Here is a 22,285-nt window from a genome sequence, read left to right as displayed (position 1 = left end):
CAGAATTGCTGCTTTCAGTTTGAGTCAAATGCTGGAGGCAGATGTCAGTGTTGCACTTGAGGCATTTGTCTACTCAAAGTTTATTTTCATTCTTCGTATTTTGCTTCTGGAATAAACAGGTTTGCAGTACGTGTTGTTAGTTGTTGTTTGAAGATCTTTAACATGAAGAAATTAATTACATTATACAAAAATATTAATCTCGAAAGACATTTGTAAATAATGGATCTGTGGCTTCCTCTTTCTGTCAAAATACGTTGTTAATCACTTTTAAATATTTGTTCCTTTTACTAGTGTTACGTTAATGGATATTTCTTGGTTGATGCATTGCTTATGTTACCAAACATCTCAAACGAGTAAATCATTTGTAATTATTAATAAAACCCAAATCATTCAAAATAAAAAATGAGGACAACCTTTCACCAGTACACAATGCTTTATTCACCAAATGTGTATGAAAATGTTAGAGATTATCAAAGATGCAAAGTTTACAAAACATTACCATTTATCTTTTTATTACGCTGTTTTCAATAGAAGACCGTAACTACCAAACAAACAAGGACCAATTGCTCCAATCTGCGCCGCTACGGCTCACGGATAGAGCGGGTCGTCTTCCAATTAGAAGTTCGGCGGTTCGATCCCCGGCTCCTACAGTCCGCACGTCGAAATGTCCTTTCACCACAAATCGGATAGATAATAAAGCAGGCAATATGTGGTTGAAGTGTAGACTTTCTGCTTTATTTCATTGGATACAACAAAAACATGGAATTAACTGTTTAGGAATTACAGCCATTTGTACACAGTCCCCAACATGTTCAGAGGTAATTGGACAAACTAACATTATAGTGAATATGACGATCATTTTGAATCCTTTTTTCCGTTTTCCACTCATAGTCATCACCAAACGCTGGGTCTCCTCCCTTGAGATGCTTTGCAGGCCTTTACTGCAGGAGGCTGCTGCTTGTTTGTGAGTCTTTCTGCTTCACTTTTATCTGAAGGAAATGGAAAGCTCACAGCTCTTGGGCTGTTTTCACACTATGATTTGGGTCATTATCCATCTGCACTGACAAGCACCGTTTCATTTTCCAAAGAACCTTCATCTAAAACTGATCAGGCTTATTCTGACGTTTTCTGGCAAAGTGTAATCTGGCCTTCCTGTTCTTCAGTGTTCCGAGTGCTCTTCAGTGTTCTGTATTCAATCTCTTGATTGTAGCCTTTGACAAAGACACGCCTTCCTCCTCTAGAGTATTCTGGACCTCAGTATTCATTATGAAGGGTTTTTCTTCACCAAGGAAAGAATTCTACTACGTCTACTTTCCACGTCTTCTGGGCCTTTTGGTGTTGGTGAGCTTGCAGCGCATTCCTTCTTTTTAGGAATGTTGATTTGGTCGATCCTAATGTTTCTGCTATCTGCCTGATAGGTTTGTGTAGTTTAACAGCCTTTGAATGGCCTCCTTGGTCCTCATGCTGAGAGTTCCCTGGACCAGCTACCAAATGCAAACTCATATTGAATCATCTCCAGACCTTTTCATCTGCTTAACTTGTCATGAAATAACGAGGGAACAGGCCTCACCTGGCCCAAAAAACTTTTGGAAGACAGTTGTCCAATTACTTCTGAGCCTCTGAAGATGTGGGGGACTGTGTACAAATGGTTGTAATTCCTAAACAGTTAATGCGATTGTTTTGTTATATCCATTGAATTAAAGCTAAAAGTCTACACTTTAATCACATATTGACTCTCAAATCCGTGTAAAGTTGTGTAAAGAGGAAAATATGACCTTTTCAGAACTGCTTTTAATGTGTGTTCTATATTTTTATTGTCTAGCTCTTTTATGATGAATTTAATGTTTGTCTTTGAGAATTTTGAAAAGCTCTATATAAATAAAATGTATTATGTTGTGTACAGCCCTTTAAGTGGTCGGAAAAGCGATATACAAATTTACCATTCACCAAATCTCCTCCAGTTCTTAATATCTATTACAAACCATAAATATGAAAAGATCAGAAAGTCAGAAACATTAGGATAAATGAGTGCTGCTTTGTACTGAAAAGGGTAGCGTTAACCTCCTCCTCATGATACATTATTCATGTTCCTGCACACCACAATTGTATAATTCCATCAGGTAGATAAGTTATGAACATGACCTATGACCTCTAAATCAATGCCGGTCTTCATCGTAACGTTTCTCTTGTTTCGTGTGTGCATCAGACGGAGGTTATCAAGGGGCCGTGTGGCAGCGTCGGGATGACGTTCCGGCACGTTCCTGCCAGCGAGGGCGATGCGGTGCATGTCAGCATTGAGACGGTGACGCCCAACTCTCCTGCGGCCTTGGCAGACCTGCAGAGGGGGGATCGTCTCATCGACATTGGAGGTTTGATAATTGTTAATCAGCAGAACGTTTTCAAAAATCTCAGTTCTTCACACTACTGACGGAAAACTTCCCCCCCCCCCCTGTTCTTGATCATTTGACAGGTGTCAAAGTAACATCCTCGGTTCAAGTGCCCAAGCTGTTGAAGCAGGCTGGAGACAGGGTGGTGGTACTTTACGAGAGACCTGTTCGTCACCAGACTACCTCCTCTTTTGGAAGCCTCGGGACTCTTCAGGAGGGGTTTGGGCAGCTGGAGGAAACTGGTTTTATTTCGCAGCCAGCGGGTTTTGAGGAAGACCCGGCCCCCATCACCAACCTTTCTGACATATCCGACCACAAAGACATGGACTCTGAGTTTGAAGAGTTGATTGTAGACTCCAAACCTAGCCAGACGGGTGGCCCTAACAGCAGCACCACAAGTACCAGTGATACAAAGGAGGATTCCTTACTTACTGTAAACCAAAGCCCCAAAAGGACTATGGCCAACCTGGCCTCTAAGCCCCTTGGTACCATATCACCTATCCTTAACCGCAAGTTGAACCTGGTGGGTCTCCAGTCACCTCTAAAGCCCCAGCCCAAAGAATCACCAAAGCCCTCACCACATAAAACCCATAGTGAACATATGGAGGGTCTGCAACGCCCCACTGTCCCTCCCCCACCTCCTCCTTCTCGCCCCCCCCGTGCCGCCGAGGCCTCAGATAAGGTTGACATCCGCCTCCTCTGAAACCAGTCTTTTGGAAGGCATTGATTCTTTTATAACTACCAATGTCCCTGTTGTTCCTACCATGACGAACACCATCAGCACTACTGAAAAATCTCCAGAAAAAGCTCCTCTCACTGGAGCCAATGAAGATAAGACTGAGAAGATGTGTGTCAAACCGGCTGAGGCGAAGCAGTCTACTAGGCCTGCAGAGTCCAGTGAGGAGCTGCCGGTCCCTTCCACTGTGACCAGCAGCAACAAAGCTGATCCAGCAAAGGACAAAACAACAGAGAGCTCCTGCACTACGCGGGAAAGTCTAGAGGACCATTCCCTCTGGGAATCCCCAGAAACCATGTTTCGTAACCAGACGGCACGCTGGCCCAAGGCCTCGGTCCTGTTCGAGGCGGAGGGAAACCATAAGTACCTTAACGTAGCTCTGTGGTGCAAAGACCCCTTTAAGCTGGGCAGTTTGTTGTGCCTGGGTCACGTCAGCCTCCAGCTGGAGCATATAGCCCTGGAATGTATGGCCACATCGTCAGCTGAGTACCAGAGCACCTTTCGGTTGGGGCCTCCAGAGCCCAGAGCTAATGTCAGTCGCACTGCGCTACGCAGCCTTAGCAACCACAAGGGCTTCAACGAGAAGCTGTGTTACGGAGACGTTACGCTGAACTTCTGTTACGTAGCTGAGGGTGACTTTGAGTGTCCAGGAGGGCTGGCAGAAAGGGAGCGCGAGGGCAGCCTTCATGACGAGGATCTAAGGGAGAGGGAGCACATCCCCGCTGCACAGCGGGATGACTTGGCCTACAGCGCCATGCAGGTGGAGCTTCGTCACAACTTCCAGGACACCCAGTTCCAGAACCCCACGTGGTGTGAATACTGCAAGAAGAAGGTCTGGACCAAGGCAGCCTCTCAGTGTATGACCTGCGCCTACGTTTGCCACAAGAAATGCCAGGACAAGTGTCTCGCCGAAAACCCCTTCTGCGTGGCAGCAACTGAGCGTCGTGGCGCTGACCCTGAAGCCAAATCCACCATCAACCGGGCCACCACCGGCCTCACGCGTCACATCATCAACACCAGCTCCCGCCTGCTCAACCTCCGCCAGGTGCCCAAGACGCGGCTGCTTGAGCAGGTGGCTGATGTGGGGCCCGGAGCGGTGGAGCCCTCGCCCAAGCAAACGCCCAACACTTCAGACAATGAGAGCAGTGACACTGAGACCTACACGAGCGGCGCCAGCCCCTCAAAGCACTACGTTGGCAGTGGTGGCAGCAGTAAACTAGTACGGAGGGAAGGCGGGTTAGACGACAGTGTGTTCATCGCTGTGAAGGAGATCGGCCGCGACCTGTACCGGGGGCTGCCCACAGATGAGCGCTCTCAGAAGCTGGAGCTGATGCTGGACAAGCTGCAGCAGGAAATCGACCAGGAGCTGGAGCACAATAACGCCCTGCTGCTGGAGGAGAGGGAGGCCACAGATGTCCGGCGCAAGGCCCTGATTAGTACTGCCCTGGCCAAGTCTGGGGAGCGACTCCAGGCCCTCACCCTGCTGATGATCCACTACCGAGCGGGCATCGAGGACCTGGAGTCAGTGGAGAGCACCTCTCCTACGGAGCAGCAGGGCTTCAAAGCCAAAGGAGAAGGCTCGGAGGAAGAGGCCCTGCTGGGGTCGGAGGTCTATGACAGTGACATATGCAGCCCGGCGGAGGCGCAACTGCTGGATGACATTACGGAGGAGCAGATCTGTGTGGAGGCGCTCCACTAAAGAGACAAGAAGGGGGAAGGAAGAGGAGCTCGTGCCTCCAAATGGAACGATGTTTGTTTATGGAGATATAGGGAATTTCAGCAGTCCATTTTGAAATATTGCGTATGTTTGATTCACATTTTTTATTTTCTCGTGAAAAAGACAGGCCGGGTAAAAGGATTTCCCTCCCTAAGAATTCATGTTATCGATGTTCTGATTTGCACAATATGATGCCGTTTCATGCTCTTGGTTTTTGAAGGGAAGCTTGCGAGCTACACTATTACATGCCCTCAGTAGTGCTGCATGTGTATCCTCCAGTTTGGTTAATCTGCGGCTTCAAAATGTCGTAAGTGATGAATTCAGTTTGCTTTCTTGTCTCTAACTGCTTTGACATGAAACATGTACACATTTCTGTAGTCACCTTAACTTTGGGGACGGAAAATAATTGTTTGATATTTGTTTCCTGAGAGTAACGAGCCGACATGAAGGTGATATATTTGAGTCGATAACCGTGTGAATACTACCAGGGAAAAGCAGGTTTAGACGTGTCATTGTGTTTTATTTAGCAAGCTGTCTTACATATCTTCTGTTTTGAGCCTTTTTTATACAGTAATATATTTGGATTCTCCCTGCTCGCTAACCTCTTTTGGATTTCAGCAGCTGCGTAATCATTAGTGGAGTGAGTCTTATATATAGTTTGCCTCTTTCTTTTGGTGTATTTGTTCGTATTGGTGAGGCCAAACGTGTTTTACATGTTACACATATTGTTTATTTTCCCGAGGAGAGGGCAATTGTCCTGTTATAATTAATCCATTTCTTAACCATTTCTTTTGTCACTAAGTCACATTTTAGTTCAGAACACATCACCAACTAAAGCTCAACTATGGCACATTGATAACTGATCACAACTTTCATAGGGGCAATGTGAGAAGTACATATGTGATGAATAATTGACTTTTTGGATTAATTTCTGAACATTTATTGAATTGGTTTAGTGCGTGTGTGTATTTGTATGAAGCTGATTTTCATGCTTCAAGAAGCTATGATGTAATTTAGTGCAGATGACTTGCCTTCATGAGTTGTTTTCATGCCCAGATGAATGTATGTTCAGCCCTGCCTGTGTTGTGTGTGTATACAGTTGTTGGGCACTGCCTTCTCCCAGTTCCTTGCTAAACATCAAGAATTAATGTAGCCCGTTTGTGTTTCTATCTTGGCCAGCTGCAGCTAACATGCTATGCTGTCTCTCTGTCTGTTACACCCTCAGAGAGGGAACACTCGTTTGTGAGGAGGGAATATCTTACTCTTACATATCTGAGGAAAAATCTACCCTGGACCACTGAACATGTTTAAAATCAATTTGGAGTCCTTTTTTTTTTTTTTTTTTTATGATGATGAAAGGTTTGATTGACCATGACTCGCCAGATGAGGCTGCATTGCATTGAGGCAAAAGTTGAGCCAGTTTCAACTATTGGATTTGATGACCCTGCCTCATTCAAATTTATGACGGGGCTGCTCTTTTCGTGATATAACTTCTCACTGGGATTTCATCACTGGGCATTTTGGGAAAAGTTAAGGTTTCAAAATGCTTCAAAAGAGATGTATATATATATTATGTATTTGGCTCCGCCTCCTGAGAGATATATCTCTCTCTCTCGTTTGAAGTGTACTGCACATTTAGTTTTATTCTTGTTTCCTCTCAGCCCGATAGACGGGTTCCTCGGCCTGGTAAGATTTTTCCTTCGGTGTAACGAGACTCCACATGGACTTGTCCACGCTAACGCAACAAGAGAAGTAATCCGTAAAACTCAGAAGAAGCAAACGCACATTTCCTGTTCTTTTCTACGTAAGAGACATGTTGCCCATGTGGTTATTGGCTTGCTGGCTGCTATACTTGTCAATCTCTCTCTGTCCCTGTATATCCAGATTTTTGTGCAATATTTTTGTAGGAAATTAAGCTGATAATCAGGAATGAATCCCCCACATCTGTGACTTCTCTTCCTTTTTCTTTAAACACATGTGCCCATCTGTCCAGTGGTGTAACCTGAGGGGACGTCCTCCTCCCTCCTCGGGCCCGAGAGGCGCTGCTTTTCCTGCTGCATCTGTTTCAATGTTCCACAGATCTCATAATGAAATGCCCCTCCAACCCTAACCTTTGAAACTGCACTTCTGATAGGACGGCCCACCACGGCGTTCAGCAGGTCGAGACGGCGTTTGTGTCTCGTTGTGTATAGGAGGGATGTGGCACACAGTTTTCAAAAGGCTCATGTGATGAAGCTTTATTGTCCATAACCTAAATAAACAAGCTCAAAAGAATTCCCATCACTCTGCTTTGTGGTTTGATCTGTGATCCAAATGTAACTCAAGAAGCAGCTCAGCCGCCATAACCAACACGAGACTGAGCCGCCATGACATCTTTCAACAGCAACTGAATCTAAGTTGGAGCTTTATTTACATCAAACCAACACACAAGGAGGGAAAACCAATGTGTTCAATTAAAATGAGCTGATGGTGTGTACAGGATGTACCGTAAAAGTCGGGTTACAAGCCGCTACTACGTTCGGTCGGTGTCCCTGCTAGTTCCCTGCTGTAGCCAGCTAGCGCTGCTGTTAGCTCTCTGCTAACTTCCGCTAGCTCTCGCTAGTTCCCTGACAACCACCGAAGGTAGCGGCACCAGTTCCGGCTCGACGCCCGACTCGGGCAGAGGGGACGCAGGCGTTAGCAGCAGCAGCAGCAGCAGGGCGCTAACGGCAGCAGCGGGGCGCTAACGGCAGCAGCGGGGAGCTAGCAGCAGCGGGGAGCTAGCTGCAGCGCTAGCTTGCTGCAGCGGGGAGCTAGCTGCAGCGCTAGCTTGCTGCAGCGGGGACAACCACCGAAGGCAGTAGCGGCTTGTAACCCGGCTTTTACGGTACTCCCACGTGGACCAGTCACTCAGTTGAGCCCTGTCCCGTAACTTCCATGTACGCTTACTGGTATAATTAATGTACAATCTCAGTCTGCATTCAAACATTCATCTGAATTTGTATTTTTCTGGTTGTGTAATTGGGGCAAAGTGGTTGTGCGTTGCATTCGGCAGACGACAACATCGAGCAACACAACATTTTTTGTTGTATCTAAAAAGTACACTTTCTTACCAAAACCAACAAAGCGTTACCAGGCGTTCAGACTGAACTGCACTGTTAAATCTGCAGCTATGACCTTTCAGAATGAGTCGAGTGTGAAATTAGGACGGAGATTAACACTTAACAGCCTTTTGTGAACTTCTAATCTTTGTTTACCGTGGTATCCGTATATTTAATTGTCAATGACATTTCATTTTTCAAATGTCACTTGGCACATTGGAGGATCCATCAGCATCTCCTTGATGTGTCTCCCTACCTGCAGTCCATTTACTGATAACTGAGGATGTTCCTATGTGCACTCCTACAGAGGAAACTGCTTTTTCTTTCCATATTTGAGTACATTGCATCAGAAATACTTGGTATTTTCCTTCATGGCTGTCAATCTGATAAGAAGACATTTTGTAAGAGCCGCAGTTGTTTGGGTTCTTGGTGAAGAGGGAGCAGAGGGAAGGTGTAGCGTGAGCGTCTGCAAAGTAATTGAAGGCCAGTGTTGAGATGGACAGGCTGATTACAGTGTGTGCGCTCACGTTTCCCATCATGGAAACTCATTCTGCCGTCTCCCAACACCGGCAATCAACATCACCGTTCTGTTACCAAACTGAAGAGCATGCGTGTTCTTAGCATTTTGATATTTCCATGGGTACCTGTACATGTTACTCCTATCAGGAGTCATGTCAATAACAGGAAACAGCATTTAGAGAGAACACCAAAAGGGAAATGAAGGCTCTTTGTTTTAAATGCACCAAGACGCAACGGTGCAGAAAATCCATCCGTCTATATTCTTTCATTTCATGTCATTTTTTAGGAGAAAACTGCTTCTTTTTTTGTAAGTACACCACATTTAATAGAGGATATAGGCTTCCCACATGTAAAAAAGAGGACAATATCCAGCCAATGACATACATGTAGGAAAGCTCACATACTGACATGTGCACACATATGTTTGTGAATATTTGCAATAGATGATGGTTAATACACACCATGTGAACATCCACACGAGACTCGGCGTTGATGGGAGGGAAGGCGTGTGAGTCCAGCTCTGACCAGTGAGTCTGTTCCACCTTCATGGATGCACCGCTCCAGTTGGTGTTTTTATAACCATGATGTTATTTCACCAACACATTCAAGCAGTTTTAACAACCCACCAGCAAGTTTATGAGGAAATAAAAAAATACATGTGACCAAACAGTGTGAAACATTAGTATATTATAAACATTAAATACATATCAGGACTCTTCTTTAAAATATATTTCAGTTTGTAGAGTAGAATTTTCCAAATATTTGGAATCAGGGGAAATAATCTCAAGGGGCGGAGCCAAATACACCATTTTAAGGCCTGATCTAGCTAGCAAAACAACTAGGGCACCTTGTTGGTGGAATGATTGTTAATAATAATTTGATAACAATTATCCTAAAAAATAAGAAATGTATGCAATTGGTATTGACAACTAAATGATGCTTAAACGACAGAGAGCCAGGTCCTCTCTCTTCTTTCATTAGTCTCTAGGAAAGTGAAATGTGTTCCTGGGCCTTATTCTGAAAACCCCAAAGGAAGAACTACAGCTCCCACAATGCTTTACCAGGGCAGCGTTGAAGCCGCTGCTTCCTCTGTTGTGTCTTTTATGTTCAGGCTAATGTTCTAAAGGTTGTTGGCTCGGTCCACTGAGGTTAAACCACTGAGGTTATTTAAAGACACTTCAAAGCAGGAACACTGAATACCCTTTTGCTGTCCATTGAGATGTTAGCACTTCATTGTCCAGTTATTCCGGAGAGTTTCATTAATGATTGTACAATAACTGCAACAACAATTTAAGGCATGATAAACACATATTATGTCAATACTTCTGAAATAGATGCTGATTGACATACTGCCTTTTTATGTCCTTCGACTAGTCTACCTACTGTGTCGGTGGTGTTAGAAGAGAACATGGTTGCTGAACATTGTGATGTCATTTATTTCCCAAATCCATTGTAGAAAAGTGAGTATGTGACCGAAGCACATGATCAACACCTCTGGCCTTGAACATGTTTAATCTCTGAGGATAAGAGGCAACCAGTGGCATCAGCTGTGTTAAACCCAACTATAAGGCGGATATTGGCATTTTAGTAAACATCAGGTCTCAGGTCAGTGTCATCAGGAAAATCATTTTCGGACAAATGTTCATGATTGTCTAAGAAAAAAACCTTAATATGAATGATTCCAGTGTGACATTTTGAAATGACCAACAATTAGGTTGATTTTCAGAGGGATCAGAGGACTAGGTCTCAGGGTCTTGACAGTGTTTGAGATACTTTTTATTAGTAGGATTTTTAAATGTCAGAATATTGAACATAAACAATAAAAGAATAGTGTATTAATCTTTTCTTCTAACTCTTGGCAAAAAGCAAATAACCGTATCGCCCAAGATGTCAAACTGTTCCTTTAATGCATGTTGGTGAAAGTCAGTGTGAATGTAGTACAGTATATACGTGCAAAGCAGAACCGCCTCAATAAATACACTAGAAGACACGTTGCACGCGAGGCAGTGAACCTTTTCCACAACTGACATTTAGACGAGTCATAGCCGAGGAAACAAGTCAGTAATAACATTAATGATGGCTCGGGGCAGGAACACACAGGAAGTGACAACGTTGCCAAGAAACGCCGACACCTCCCCCACGCAGCCGCCGGTGGGTAGATCCGTCGAGCTGTCAATCAAAATGTGGCTTACTGCTGCTTCCACTGCTGTCAGGTGACGAGGAGGCATACAAATAAACAAAGCTAAGGTGTCAGCAGGCTGGAGACCTCCACAGCACTGAGCATCAGATCGCTGTCACAGGAGAGCGTTCCCACCAGCTTCAAGACCACCATTGTCCCTGTACCTAAAAGGTCCTCAGTGTGCAGTCTGAATGGCCCGCCCCTATTCTGATGAAGTGCTTTGAGAAACCAGAACATCAAAATCAACATCCCAGCCAGCCTGGACCTTCACCAGTTTGCATACAGAGGATGCTGTCGCCACTGCTCTCCATCTGGAAAACAACACCTAATCAGAATGCTGTTTGTTGATTTCAGCTGCGCCTTCAACACAATCTCCCCCATGAAACTGATGAAGTGGTAAACTTAGCACTCTGGGCTTGAGTATCTCACTCTGCAACTGGTTATTAGACCATCTCACAAACAGACCCCAGGCAGTAGGGATTGGCAGCCACACCTCCTCCACTCCAGTGTTGCACAGCGGCGTCCCCCAGGGCTCCGTGCTCGGCCCCCTCCTGTTCACTCTGTCACCTCGCCCGCTGCCCCGAACACCAAGAGAACGCTGATGTGACGTTTGCAGGTGACACTACCGTCATCTACCAGATTACAAACAATGAGACTTCATACAGAGAGCAAATCTACCACCTTGCAGAGCGATGCTCGGAGAGCAACCTGCTGCTCAGCGTCAGTAAAACCACGGAGCTGGCTCTAGAAAAAAGGAGGTGAAGACACACACATCTGTCTACACCAATGGAGCTGAGGTGGAGCAGGTTAACGGCTTTAGGTTCCTGGGAATCAGGGGATTAAAACCGCCCAAAACATCATTGTATCTGCTGAGCATAAGAAGTGCCTGCGCAGAGCCCAAAGGATATTAAAAGACAAAACCCAACCAGCCAGAGCCTGCTGCCATCTGGAAGTGTGTGTGTGTGCGTCTCTTTCTTGTGTGTGTGTGTGTGTGTGTGTTCATTTGCAGGAGTGGAGACAGGTGTACAGACTCAGGCTACAAGCTGTCATCATCATAATTAGCCCTGCCATAAAAATCTGGTTGAAATCCAATCGAAGACTCTGCTCGAGCCGTCAGTCACGTTGCAGCCGTTTAGATGCACTGGTCCTGTCCCGTCATGTGTTTCCATGTGCTTCAGGCTGCCTGACTCCAGCCTCTGCTCCTGGTCCTCCTCAGCCCTCTGCTCTCACCTGCAGCCCAAACACCAAATACAACCACCTTCTAACTCGCTCTCTTCCTGCTGTCTGTGTCTGCACTGGTGGAGCCTGAACTACATTACACTGTGCAGGCGTGAAGAGAAAGTAGAGTTAGCTTGTGGCTATTTTAATACAAATCAGTGCAGAATTTGCATCTGATCAGAGTGCTGCAAATTGTACTTACTTACAGTAAAAATATATTAGATTCATCTGGGACTTGGTACCCCTTCCAGGTGTGAACCTCTCTGAACGACCTGCTCGTCTTGTGAAGAGTCTTCCCATGAATGGTTGTCTCTCTACTTTCTAAATGTATGTCTTTCTACCCTCAGTTCCACAAAGTGTCCAAGGACGCTATGCACAACACAGAGACCCTGATCTGGATGATCTGAATGTATTACAGTCATTGTCAACATTATAAACACATCCTATACTTTGTCCAAAAGGAAAAGGGTCTACTGTTAGCAGCTATCATTGTCTGCATGCAGATGGACAGATCACTGATTAACGTGCTGCCCAGAGTTTGAATCTACAGATTCCAGCGCATCAGCAGTTTTCTGCCCCATGGCCGCAGCAGAAGTAAAAACCACGAATGCAAAAGTTCAGTTTTGGCGAACTTTGACACTTAAGCTTCTTTGAAGAATTAGTGAACGGTCTTGAGGCGACTAATGAGGGGATGGAGAGCTGGAGAGTCCCAAACAGAAAGGCTATCATATTAACTGTGATGCTACTCTTCCGTAATATGAATTTCTCCATAACGAGAGCAGCTTTGCAGACAGCAAGAGACTGTGTTGGATGCACGTCTGTCTAAAGTGGTACATGATTGAAATACAAGCACAACTAGCAATGAGAGGCCGACCGCACAGATTGAGTAACTGTAAGACTGTGTGGAAGCTTTCAATATTTTTAAATTAGCCACTTTTTATCAGCCAGACTTTATTAGTTGTGATAAGGTCCATGCCGTAATACTAAATTGTGAGAGAATGAATATGGTGGGAAACGTGTTGCTGTTAGATTTTAATACTTTTCAAAGATAGAGGCATATGGCTTCTATCTATTTCTTAATTCAAACAATGGCTTTGTCTAAGCTGTGAGTGTGGCTCGTGTTAGAAATACTGTCACTAATACTTTGACCAAATAATTACAGTCTTCATCAATTTAAATCTGTTGTCAATGAAAAGGAAGGCTAGATGACTTTGTGAAAACTCTGCAGAAAGTCTTGACTTTCTTTCTCTTATTATCAATTCAGAAAATGTCAAAATGGAATCGATGAGACTAGAATCATTGAGTGAATATCACAACCGGTTCTCACTCATCAAAGACCGCGGCTCGGTCAGTGGCCCTCAGCGCCGGACACCAACACGAGGCCCCCGGTACGCCTCGGGGTCCAGGACTCCGTTTAGAGGTCCGGATGTGTTCAACGAGAAGTAACCAACGTAAACTGCATGTTTCCTGTCAACACGTTTAATCGAAAAGGACACGCCTCCTCGCTTACCGACCATAACGAACACGAGATGGGTTCCTAGAGTCGGGCCACCGATCAGGAACCGGTCTTTGACGAGTTGGGAGTGAGAAGGTTTTGCATACAAACAGTGTTTCTGACTTTACTTTGATGGCCTGTTCTAGGCCTGGTTCTCCCTGCCACTGAGGTCAATAAAGGCCACTATTTGACCTCTCTTTTTAACTGAAGTTGCCATAAAGCAAGGCTCTGTAGGTTCTGTAGGTTCTGTTCTGAGGAGGACATCGTTCCTCATATTTGTTGACTTGAGTCCTAAGTTCGTACTTTTGTAGCGACATCAATGCAAACAAGGATCATAGATCGGACCGACAAGTCTTCTCGGACTTTAAACAAAAAAACAGTTTCTGGACATACACACAATTACCCAATATAATACCAACTTGCACAAGGTCTGTTAATAACGTTCTAGACAGTATCATGGACGTACAGTAAATAAAAAGGAGACTTTTAATAGCTGACACATAAATTAAGAAAGATTTGTATCCAAAATAAACCAGCAAAGCGTACTTGTTGCTCAGCACCCTTCTACTACCTAAAAAGTGCTTTTTGACACATCTCTCTACTGAATAAGGCTGTCGGCTAAAAAAATATCTCTCACACAATGCGCTTGCAACCACAGATCAAGAACAACTTTGGTTTGCTCCAGTACAACTTCTAAGAGGACAAAGAACAGAGAAGACAGAATGCGGGACATTCACATGGAAATATCTTGGCTGTTTTGTTAAATTACAGTTTTTTTCTTCTGTGTTCCTTTTTTGTACAACAAAATAGATCCTCTGAAGGGTTAACCTGCGTGGCTGGTGTCCTGTTAATCATAATCGTCATACTCTGGATCCATGTTCTCACCCTGGTAGTACGTCCCCTGTGTGGAGTAGGACCGTGTCTTCATGGAACAGTTGCTGTCCATCAAAATGGCCTGAAAAGACAAGTGGAGGAAAGGGTCGTTTCTGCCACGCGTCAAAGTGCTTTCATTAAAATACATTTAGTTACTTAGTGAAACACAGAACTACGCACTTCAAAAAAAAAAGTATGTTCCGTATTTGAGGAGGTTCTGTGTTTTACTAGATACTGATGTAATCATTCCATCTGTGACCAGGTTCTTTCAGGGTCGTTTAAAGTTACGTTGAAATGATACGTTTCATGCAGTTATGTTTTGAGCCATTACAAGCCATGTATAATGAACTTCTTCATTTCCTCATAACCAGTAACATATAGACTGATATTTGCACATCTGAACAAAACCTCACATTATGCTCTTTTATTATAACGCCAGCATTATTAAAACAGCCCTAGTGGTTGCAGAGATAATATAAGCATTATTAAACACTAGACTAGGATACGTCACACAGCTGAAAGGATAATATTTCTAATGCTGTTATTATTTTTGTATAACATAACTTAGATAATTAAATTACCTTTGTCATCTGTCTCTATATCTGTCAGCATTTTTCCAATACATTGTACACACTTGTTTAAAACCCTAGATGTCAACTAAATTTACTGAAATAATCTTGTTTTTAACCTCTTGGGACATTATTATTATTATTAATATTTTTTACCATTTCTGCCTCTTCAACGTTTCATCCTGACATCAAACAGATTACATCTTTCATCTACATAATGCATCATCATCTTTTAATGGGGTCAGAGATCAGAGACCAATATTTTTGCCATTTCTGCTTGTTTCAAATTCACTTATTTACACAGATTTAAACATTACATTTATTATAAGTGCATTTCGGACACTGTATTAGAGTATTTTAATTTTATTTAAGAGCAGCAGATACAAACAATACTGTAACTGTTTAGTGGCATTATGGTTATTTTCATAGACTGATTGATTTTCTTGCAACGTACTAGGCATTTAATAAGCATTTGCTATTGTTTGGCCCTGAAAAATATTTTGTTGTATATTTCCCACTATCAAAACCATTTGGTCAGTAATGATATCCATCAACCTTTCACATAACTAGTTATGTCATGTGCATTTCAAATCACAACTCAAACTATGAAACCTCATTTTAAAATGTTAAAAAACATTCTCTTCCAGGAGTGGTCCTTCCATTTGCTGAGTCAGAACTGTTAAGACTGTTTTAGTTTTAGTTCAACTAGAACAATAATCATTTCAGTACAATACGAACAGCCTTTGTTCTAATGCCGGCACCAAAACAGAGCCCTAATATTATTGTTATATTGTGATTTTCAAAATTCTCTCCAAAAATCTATATCATCAGAGTAATTTACAGAATAATATTCATTTGACACAGCTTATGCATAGAATATGTTCTTTGACATCGGATCCAGTGGCACAAGACACATCTTTGGCTTTGCCCTGTTTTGTTTTTTTACTTTTCATGTAAAAATTGCATTTGACTATTTTGTTAAATTACATTTTGATGCCCAATTCCACTTTATAAGGTCAGAATCCTGCCAATCTGTCTGTAACTGAGTAAAAGGAGGCAAAGACTGATGGAGGGAAATGGCAGATATTATGAATACGAGGCGGTGAAGACAAACAGAAGGGAGGCGAGAGGTGATGGATGACAGCAGATGCTGCATGCAGACAAACACACTGTGAAGCAGAGGGATGGAGCTGCAGCACTTTGGGTTCAGCCACAACATGCAGGACGGACATGTGCATGCAGGCAACTGGTGTCCAGTGATGGTCGTTCTTTAAAGGCTGTAACCATGAGAGAGTCTGTGTTTCTGTTAAGCCCCAAATAGAAACGTCAAAACGCATTCATCATATCAGACAAATTGGCAAGTCCTTTCTAACAGCATTGTTATACGTTACACATGTTCACCTGATGGAGGCTCAGCTCTCTTTCATTACTCAGGAGCTTCAACAGGCTCAGTGTTCATAGTAAAAGGCTATATATCTTCTTTTTAGCAGAAATAGTGCCAAAGAAGCTAAATGAACACAACATGGCAAACTTACATTTTACTATATTGAGGATATTGTTGAAAGAACAAATTTCCCAAATAATTCCATTGAAGGTTTTTCAGAATCGATATGGATATTATTATCTAGTGACAGTGTTGGTAAATGTAATTGTAATCTGCTTTGAAAAAAATAAGCATTCTGTGTTTCATGATTGACAATGTTGATGTAGTTTTTTTTATCTGTTTTCCTTTCTTTTCCTTTTTAAATGCTTGTTGAGCTGTGAGGAGCCTGAAAAAGTGTCTTTTCTTTTGTTTTGTGAATTCTACATGTTAGCCACTGTGCAGTTATGAAATATGTATATACTATATTTATTTACACAGTTCATATATTTTGCATCTTTGCACTTTTATTATTTAATTTTCCTAAATGTCTTATATATAACTCTTATTGCTGCTGCCACAACCAAATGTCCCCTTTGAGATGAATACAGTATATATCCTATCCTATCCTAACAATGCAATATCTCGCAACATAGCTTATAAAATAGACATTTTGGTGAATTTCCATGTCCTACGTCAGACTTTGACATGATCTGTGTCGGTTCTTTTTTTAATATTTTTAATTTGGCACGTTAAAACTGTCATTTGATGTGTGTTCCATTCACTGTCTGCAGAAGGACTTTGGGATAGTTGATGCACCTTGAGGTTTGTTAAAGAACTGCACGTCAGAGCAACGTCATAGAGACTGAAAAGGAAATGCAAGAAAAAGTATCTAGGGACTCGTACAACTTATTATCTATCCAACAACTACCAATGCATCCAAACTAGAACATTATAATAATGATGTGTGTTGACCTGTGTTTATGTAGGATTTGATTGACTGTTTCTAAGTGTGTTTTGGATCTTACAATTTTCTCTTCTTGTCCCGGTGGATTCCTGAGGAAGATGCAGAGAGGAGCAAAGGATATATCCACTATCCCAATTATGGTCATCAGCCAGGGGAAGCCAATGTGCTCGGCGACGGCTCCTCCGATAGACGGACCTGCACGAGTCAGGACAGACGACACGCTAGTTTAGTCTGGTGTGTTTGGCTGAGGGCAGCATGCTCAGTGCGCCGAAGCCTCAAGCTACGTTCCAATGATTTAGGCAACAAAAGCACTTAGTTAGGTTTAGGAAAAGAGTGTGTGAACTACTGGCGACCGGAACGCATCCTAAGTGGTTTTGTTGCCCAAACCTAACTTCCTGTGAAGACAAACCTAACTTCCTGTGAAGACAAACCCAACTTCCTGTGAAGACAAACCAAACTTCCTGTGGAGACAAACCTAACTTCCTGTGCACACAAACCCAACTTCCTGTAAAGACAAACCTAACTTCCTGTGAAGACAAACCCAACTTCCTGTGGAGACAAACCTAACTTCCTGTGAAGACAAACCCAACTTCCTGTGAAGACAAACCCAACTTCCTGTGAAGACAAACCTAACTTCCTGTGAAGACAAACCCAACTTCCTGTGAAGACAAACCCGACTTCCTGTGAAGACAAACCCAACTTCATGTGAAGACAAACCCAACTTCCTGTGAAGACAAACCTAACTTCCTGTGGAGACAAACCTAACTTCCTGTGCACACAAACCCAACTTCATGTGAAGACAAACCTAACTTCCTGTGAAGACAAACCCAACTTCCTGTGAAGACAAACCCAACTTCCTGTGAAGACAAACTTAACTTCCTGTGGAGGTTTAAAAACACTGGTATAGCATAGGCACGTCCTACACGGACACAGCTAGCCCCGACCACGCTGCTCCATATGATGCAGAGGTGAACACGTGTTACAGAAAACATTTGGTATGTTGGTTTAAATTGAATAACTATAAAATCAAGGCTGGAAAATGCTTTTCTTCACTATAACGTGATAATAACCATGTAATAACCATAATCTACCACAATGACACCAGAATTGAAAAGAAAAACATGTTGGAGGTATCATAACCTGTAGATTAATAGTTGCTGAGGTTTTTCCGATCCTTCTTACCTAAAGCAAATCCCAGGCAGAAAGCCACATCAGCAATGGCATACACACTTCCATAGACAGACACGTGTCGCAGGTCCACCAGGTAAGCCATGATGGGCATCATGGAGGAGTCCACCATGCCTGTAACGCACCACAACAATACACGTCTCACTCACTCAGAGGACAGGCTGGTGTAGCGCAGTCTTACATTCAGCAGACCTACCAATAGCAAAGCCCATGCCGAAGTTTGGAATAATGAGACCGTAGATGTTTTTGGCAAATGGAACCTAGAACACAGAGACAAATATCAGAACATGTAGTCCATTGGTTTTTATAATCCCTGTAAACTCAGACTCCCATTGGCGTTATAAGATTTGGAAAATAATGCGAAAATCTTGATGATTCGAACATTCTGGTAGTTTTTTACACTTGTGTCCAAACACTGGTTCCAACCCACTCAATGCTTTCTGTACATGGAAATCATAACCTGGTTTTGAGAAAATAAACCGTTGACACTACATATTACAGCATATTAGGGGATCTACTTTTTTGTTTCTACTGGCTGAGGAAATATTTCTGAATGTATTTATTTTTATTATTATTATAACACACCCTACAAATCCTCTTTAGAATTTGGTTATTTGAAACTGCTCCATTAAACTCTTTAGGGACCCACCAGTGCTGAAGAATCCCATCGGTAAAAGTGAATTCACTCTAATGGTCTGCTCATACTTACACATATCACACTGATTCCAACCACGGTCATTCCAATGACGGCACAAAGCCACCTGTAAGAGAGAGAGGACAAGAGCAGCGCTATCGAATCAATAGTCTGAACTTAAAGTTACACTCACTCTGACTCTCATGAGTCTAAATCAGAAGGTTTATCTCCTCAGTTTGCTTTTGTGCCCTTGGTTATCGTCTCTGTCTCACTCTGAATACTGTATCACGGATGTAGTCCTTAATGTGGAAAAGGCTTTTTGTAACATTAGCTTATGTATGCTAAGTGTTAAGTGTATTACAATTAGGAGGTTGAAACCTGACTCTCCATCATACAACATTTGCAAAAAATGTTATGGAACAAATCATATATCTATAAAAAAAAGTATAATAAATAAACTGCAATGGCCATATTAAGGCAATATATGTATAATTACATTTCATAGTCTTTGAAACTATTCACATACATTTCATTCATACGTTCTCCCTTTCTCATACACACATGCTGTGTGTAACCTGTATTATCAAGGTCTCAATAAAGCCAGCCTCACAAACACTAAAAACACTGAAAACTCATTTAGAGGAGCGGAAACAGATATCACATCCAGAGAGAGAGGGAGAGAGAGAGAGAGAGAGAGAGAGAGAGAGAGAGAGAGAAAGAGAGAGAGAGCATAGATAAGGATTATTTCTCTCCCTACCTCCCAATCTTGAGCGCCAGCTTGCCGAAGATGTAGGTTCCAATAAGGTAGGAGATGGATGCTGGTAAGAAAGCGACGCCTGGGCCCCAGACAGACACAGAGGAGAGAGATGAAGGTGTGGACAGGCTCTCCAAGATAAGCAGATCTCTATCAGGGCCTCATCACGGAGCTGCTGCACATCTTCCATTGTCTGTAATGAAGACTTGTGCTTTCCACCTGCCAGCACATGGCACCCTAATATCCTGTTTCCCGCTCACCCTTTTTTATCTGGCCCAGACTTCATATACAACCAACTGGAACAAACCAATAACAGTAGAGGCAGCAGGGAGCCGCTGTATAGAAAATATCTAGCAGGATAAAGCAATGACACTTTTGCACTGCGTCAAGCCACAAAGTAATAAAATGATGTATATTATGTTAAGGTGAAAATGTGGAGAAATAATTTCCAAATGATTTTGTAAAAGTTATGTAAGACCAACCAGAGTAACTAGAGTAATGACCCTCAGAAATAGTCAATGCCAATGGGTTTTTGCATATTTTTTTTAGAAAGTTAAATATGATACTAAAATGTATGTTCTTTTATATTTCTAGTACATTTTGATAATTTTTGTCTTGTTTTGTTAGGGTAGCTTTTCTCAGCAGCGCAAGGGATCTATTGACCCTGACTTGGGATTGTCACATGGGTGTGGGGATGGAAGGTACTTCAAATATTCTGATAATACACTGCTCAGACTTCCCTGGAACGTTTTGGTGGCAGAACAAAGTGTCTGGACAACATTTGAACCCAAGATGCAGGGCCCTGTTTCTTTGGACAGGGATATCTGAACTGAGCAATGAACTTGATTGAACGCTAGGACTGACCTCAGTCGGGGCCATGACAGTGAGGAACCAATCAGCAGGAAGCAGAGCTGTTTCCACACTATAGGAAGTATTGCCAGGTCAAGAAGTCAAGTAGACAACGGCCGTGCTATTCCTGCTATGTTGCTGATGGTTTGCCTGAAAAACCCACTGGACCTGGTCTAGAAGAAGCCAAGATATGGGACAGATGCTGCAGTTACAGATAACGGAGGCCGGATGCTCGGCCCAGGCTCTTGAGTTACTAGAGTTTTTGTGAAGTAGTGTCAGCTAGCCGGGATTTTAGGTATTTTAGCCTTCTTAATTGTTGTAGCCTGACTTTCAATCAACTCTACGTTTTACGGTATTTATTTCTGCTTTACTGTCTTATTGCCGACCATTTAGTTTCTTCTCTGCTCCAGTCTTTGGGGTACGAAACACGGCTCTCCCTTGTTGAAACCACAATTAAAATCCAGCCATTGACTAAACCTTCAGAATTCCTGGTCTCTACAAACCCAGGTGGCTAACTAGCAGTAGCTGTGCCACATCCCTAAAGGACAACGATTAGAAACGTATTCGTGATGTTAAAAACAAACTGGGTTTCGGCAACAAAACCACTTAGTGAGGAAAAGAGCGTGCTGACAACTCACGTGACTACCGAGTCACGATGAGCTACGTGACTACCGAGTCACGATGAGCTACGTGACTACCGAGTCACGATGAGCTACGTGACTACCGAGTCACGATGAGCTACGTGACTACCGAGTCACGATGAGCTACGTGACTACCGAGTCACGATGAGCTACGTGACTACCGAGTCACGGTGAGCTACTTAACTACCGAGTCACGGTGAGCTACTTAACTACCGAGTCACGATGAGCTACGTGACTACCGAGTCACGATGAGCTACGTGACTACCGAGTCACGATGAGCTACTTAACTACCGAGTCACGGTGAGCTACTTAACTACCGAGTCACGATGAACTACGTGACTACCGAGTCACGATGAGCTACGTGACTACCGAGTCACGATGAGCTACTTAACTACCGAGTCACGATGAGCTACGTGACTACCGAGTCACGATGAGCTACGTGACTACCGAGTCACGATGAGCTACGTGACTACCGAGTCACGATGAGCTACGTGACTACCGAGTCACGATGAGCTACGTGACTACCGAGTCACGATGAGCTACTTAACTACCGAGTCACGATGAGCTACGTGACTACCGAGTCACGATGAGCTACGTGACTACCGAGTCACGATGAGCTACTTAACTACCGAGTCACGATGAGCTACGTGACTACCGAGTCACGATGAGCTACGTGACTACCGAGTCACGATGAGCTACGTGACTACCGAGTCACGATGAGCTACGTGACTACCGAGTCACGATGAGCTACGTGACTACCGAGTCACGATGAGCTACTTAACTACCGAGTCACGATGAGCTACGTGACTACCGAGTCACGATGAGCTACGTGACTACCGAGTCACGATGAGCTACGTGACTACCGAGTCACGATGAGCTACTTAACTACCGAGTCACGATGAGCTACGTGACTACCGAGTCACGATGAGCTACTTAACGACCGAGTCACGATGAGCTACGTGACTACCGAGTCACGATGAGCTACGTGACTACCGAGTCACGATGAGCTACGTGACTACCGAGTCACTGATGAGCTACGTGACTACCGAGTCACGATGAGCTACTTAACTACCGAGTCACGATGAGCTACGTGACTACCGAGTCACGATGAGCTACGTG

General features: G+C 43.4%; 2 protein-coding genes across 2 annotated transcripts in view; one reads left to right on the top strand and one right to left on the bottom strand.

Annotated features, from left to right (window-relative positions):
• Positions 1 to 4,822, top strand: part of pdzd8 (PDZ domain containing 8) — a gene marked incomplete at both ends in the record, with an annotated part of 42,699 nt that extends 37,877 nt beyond the window's left edge. The window contains 3 exon segments of the mRNA XM_079230221.1: positions 2,207 to 2,369; positions 2,471 to 3,039; positions 3,041 to 4,822. Of these exon segments, the coding sequence (XP_079086347.1) occupies positions 2,207 to 2,369; positions 2,471 to 3,039; positions 3,041 to 4,822 (2,514 nt within the window).
• Positions 4,823 to 14,178: 9,356 nt separating this feature from the next.
• Positions 14,179 to 22,285, bottom strand: part of slc18a2 (solute carrier family 18 member 2) — a gene marked incomplete at its 3' end in the record, with an annotated part of 29,292 nt that continues 21,185 nt past the window's right edge. Inside the window, exons 10-15 of the mRNA XM_079229603.1 lie at positions 19,680 to 19,758; positions 18,998 to 19,049; positions 18,485 to 18,548; positions 18,283 to 18,402; positions 17,162 to 17,295; positions 14,179 to 14,286 (exon numbers count right to left, since the gene is read on the bottom strand). Coding sequence (XP_079085729.1) covers positions 14,179 to 14,286; positions 17,162 to 17,295; positions 18,283 to 18,402; positions 18,485 to 18,548; positions 18,998 to 19,049; positions 19,680 to 19,758 — 557 coding nt within the window. The remainder of the gene's footprint in view (positions 14,287 to 17,161; positions 17,296 to 18,282; positions 18,403 to 18,484; positions 18,549 to 18,997; positions 19,050 to 19,679; positions 19,759 to 22,285) is intronic.

The sequence above is a fragment of the Taurulus bubalis genome (assembly GCF_910589615.1).
Source record: "Taurulus bubalis genome assembly, chromosome: 14".
Classification (NCBI taxonomy): Eukaryota; Metazoa; Chordata; class Actinopteri; order Perciformes; family Cottidae; genus Taurulus; species Taurulus bubalis.
This window is presented reverse-complemented; position numbering and strand designations above follow the sequence as displayed.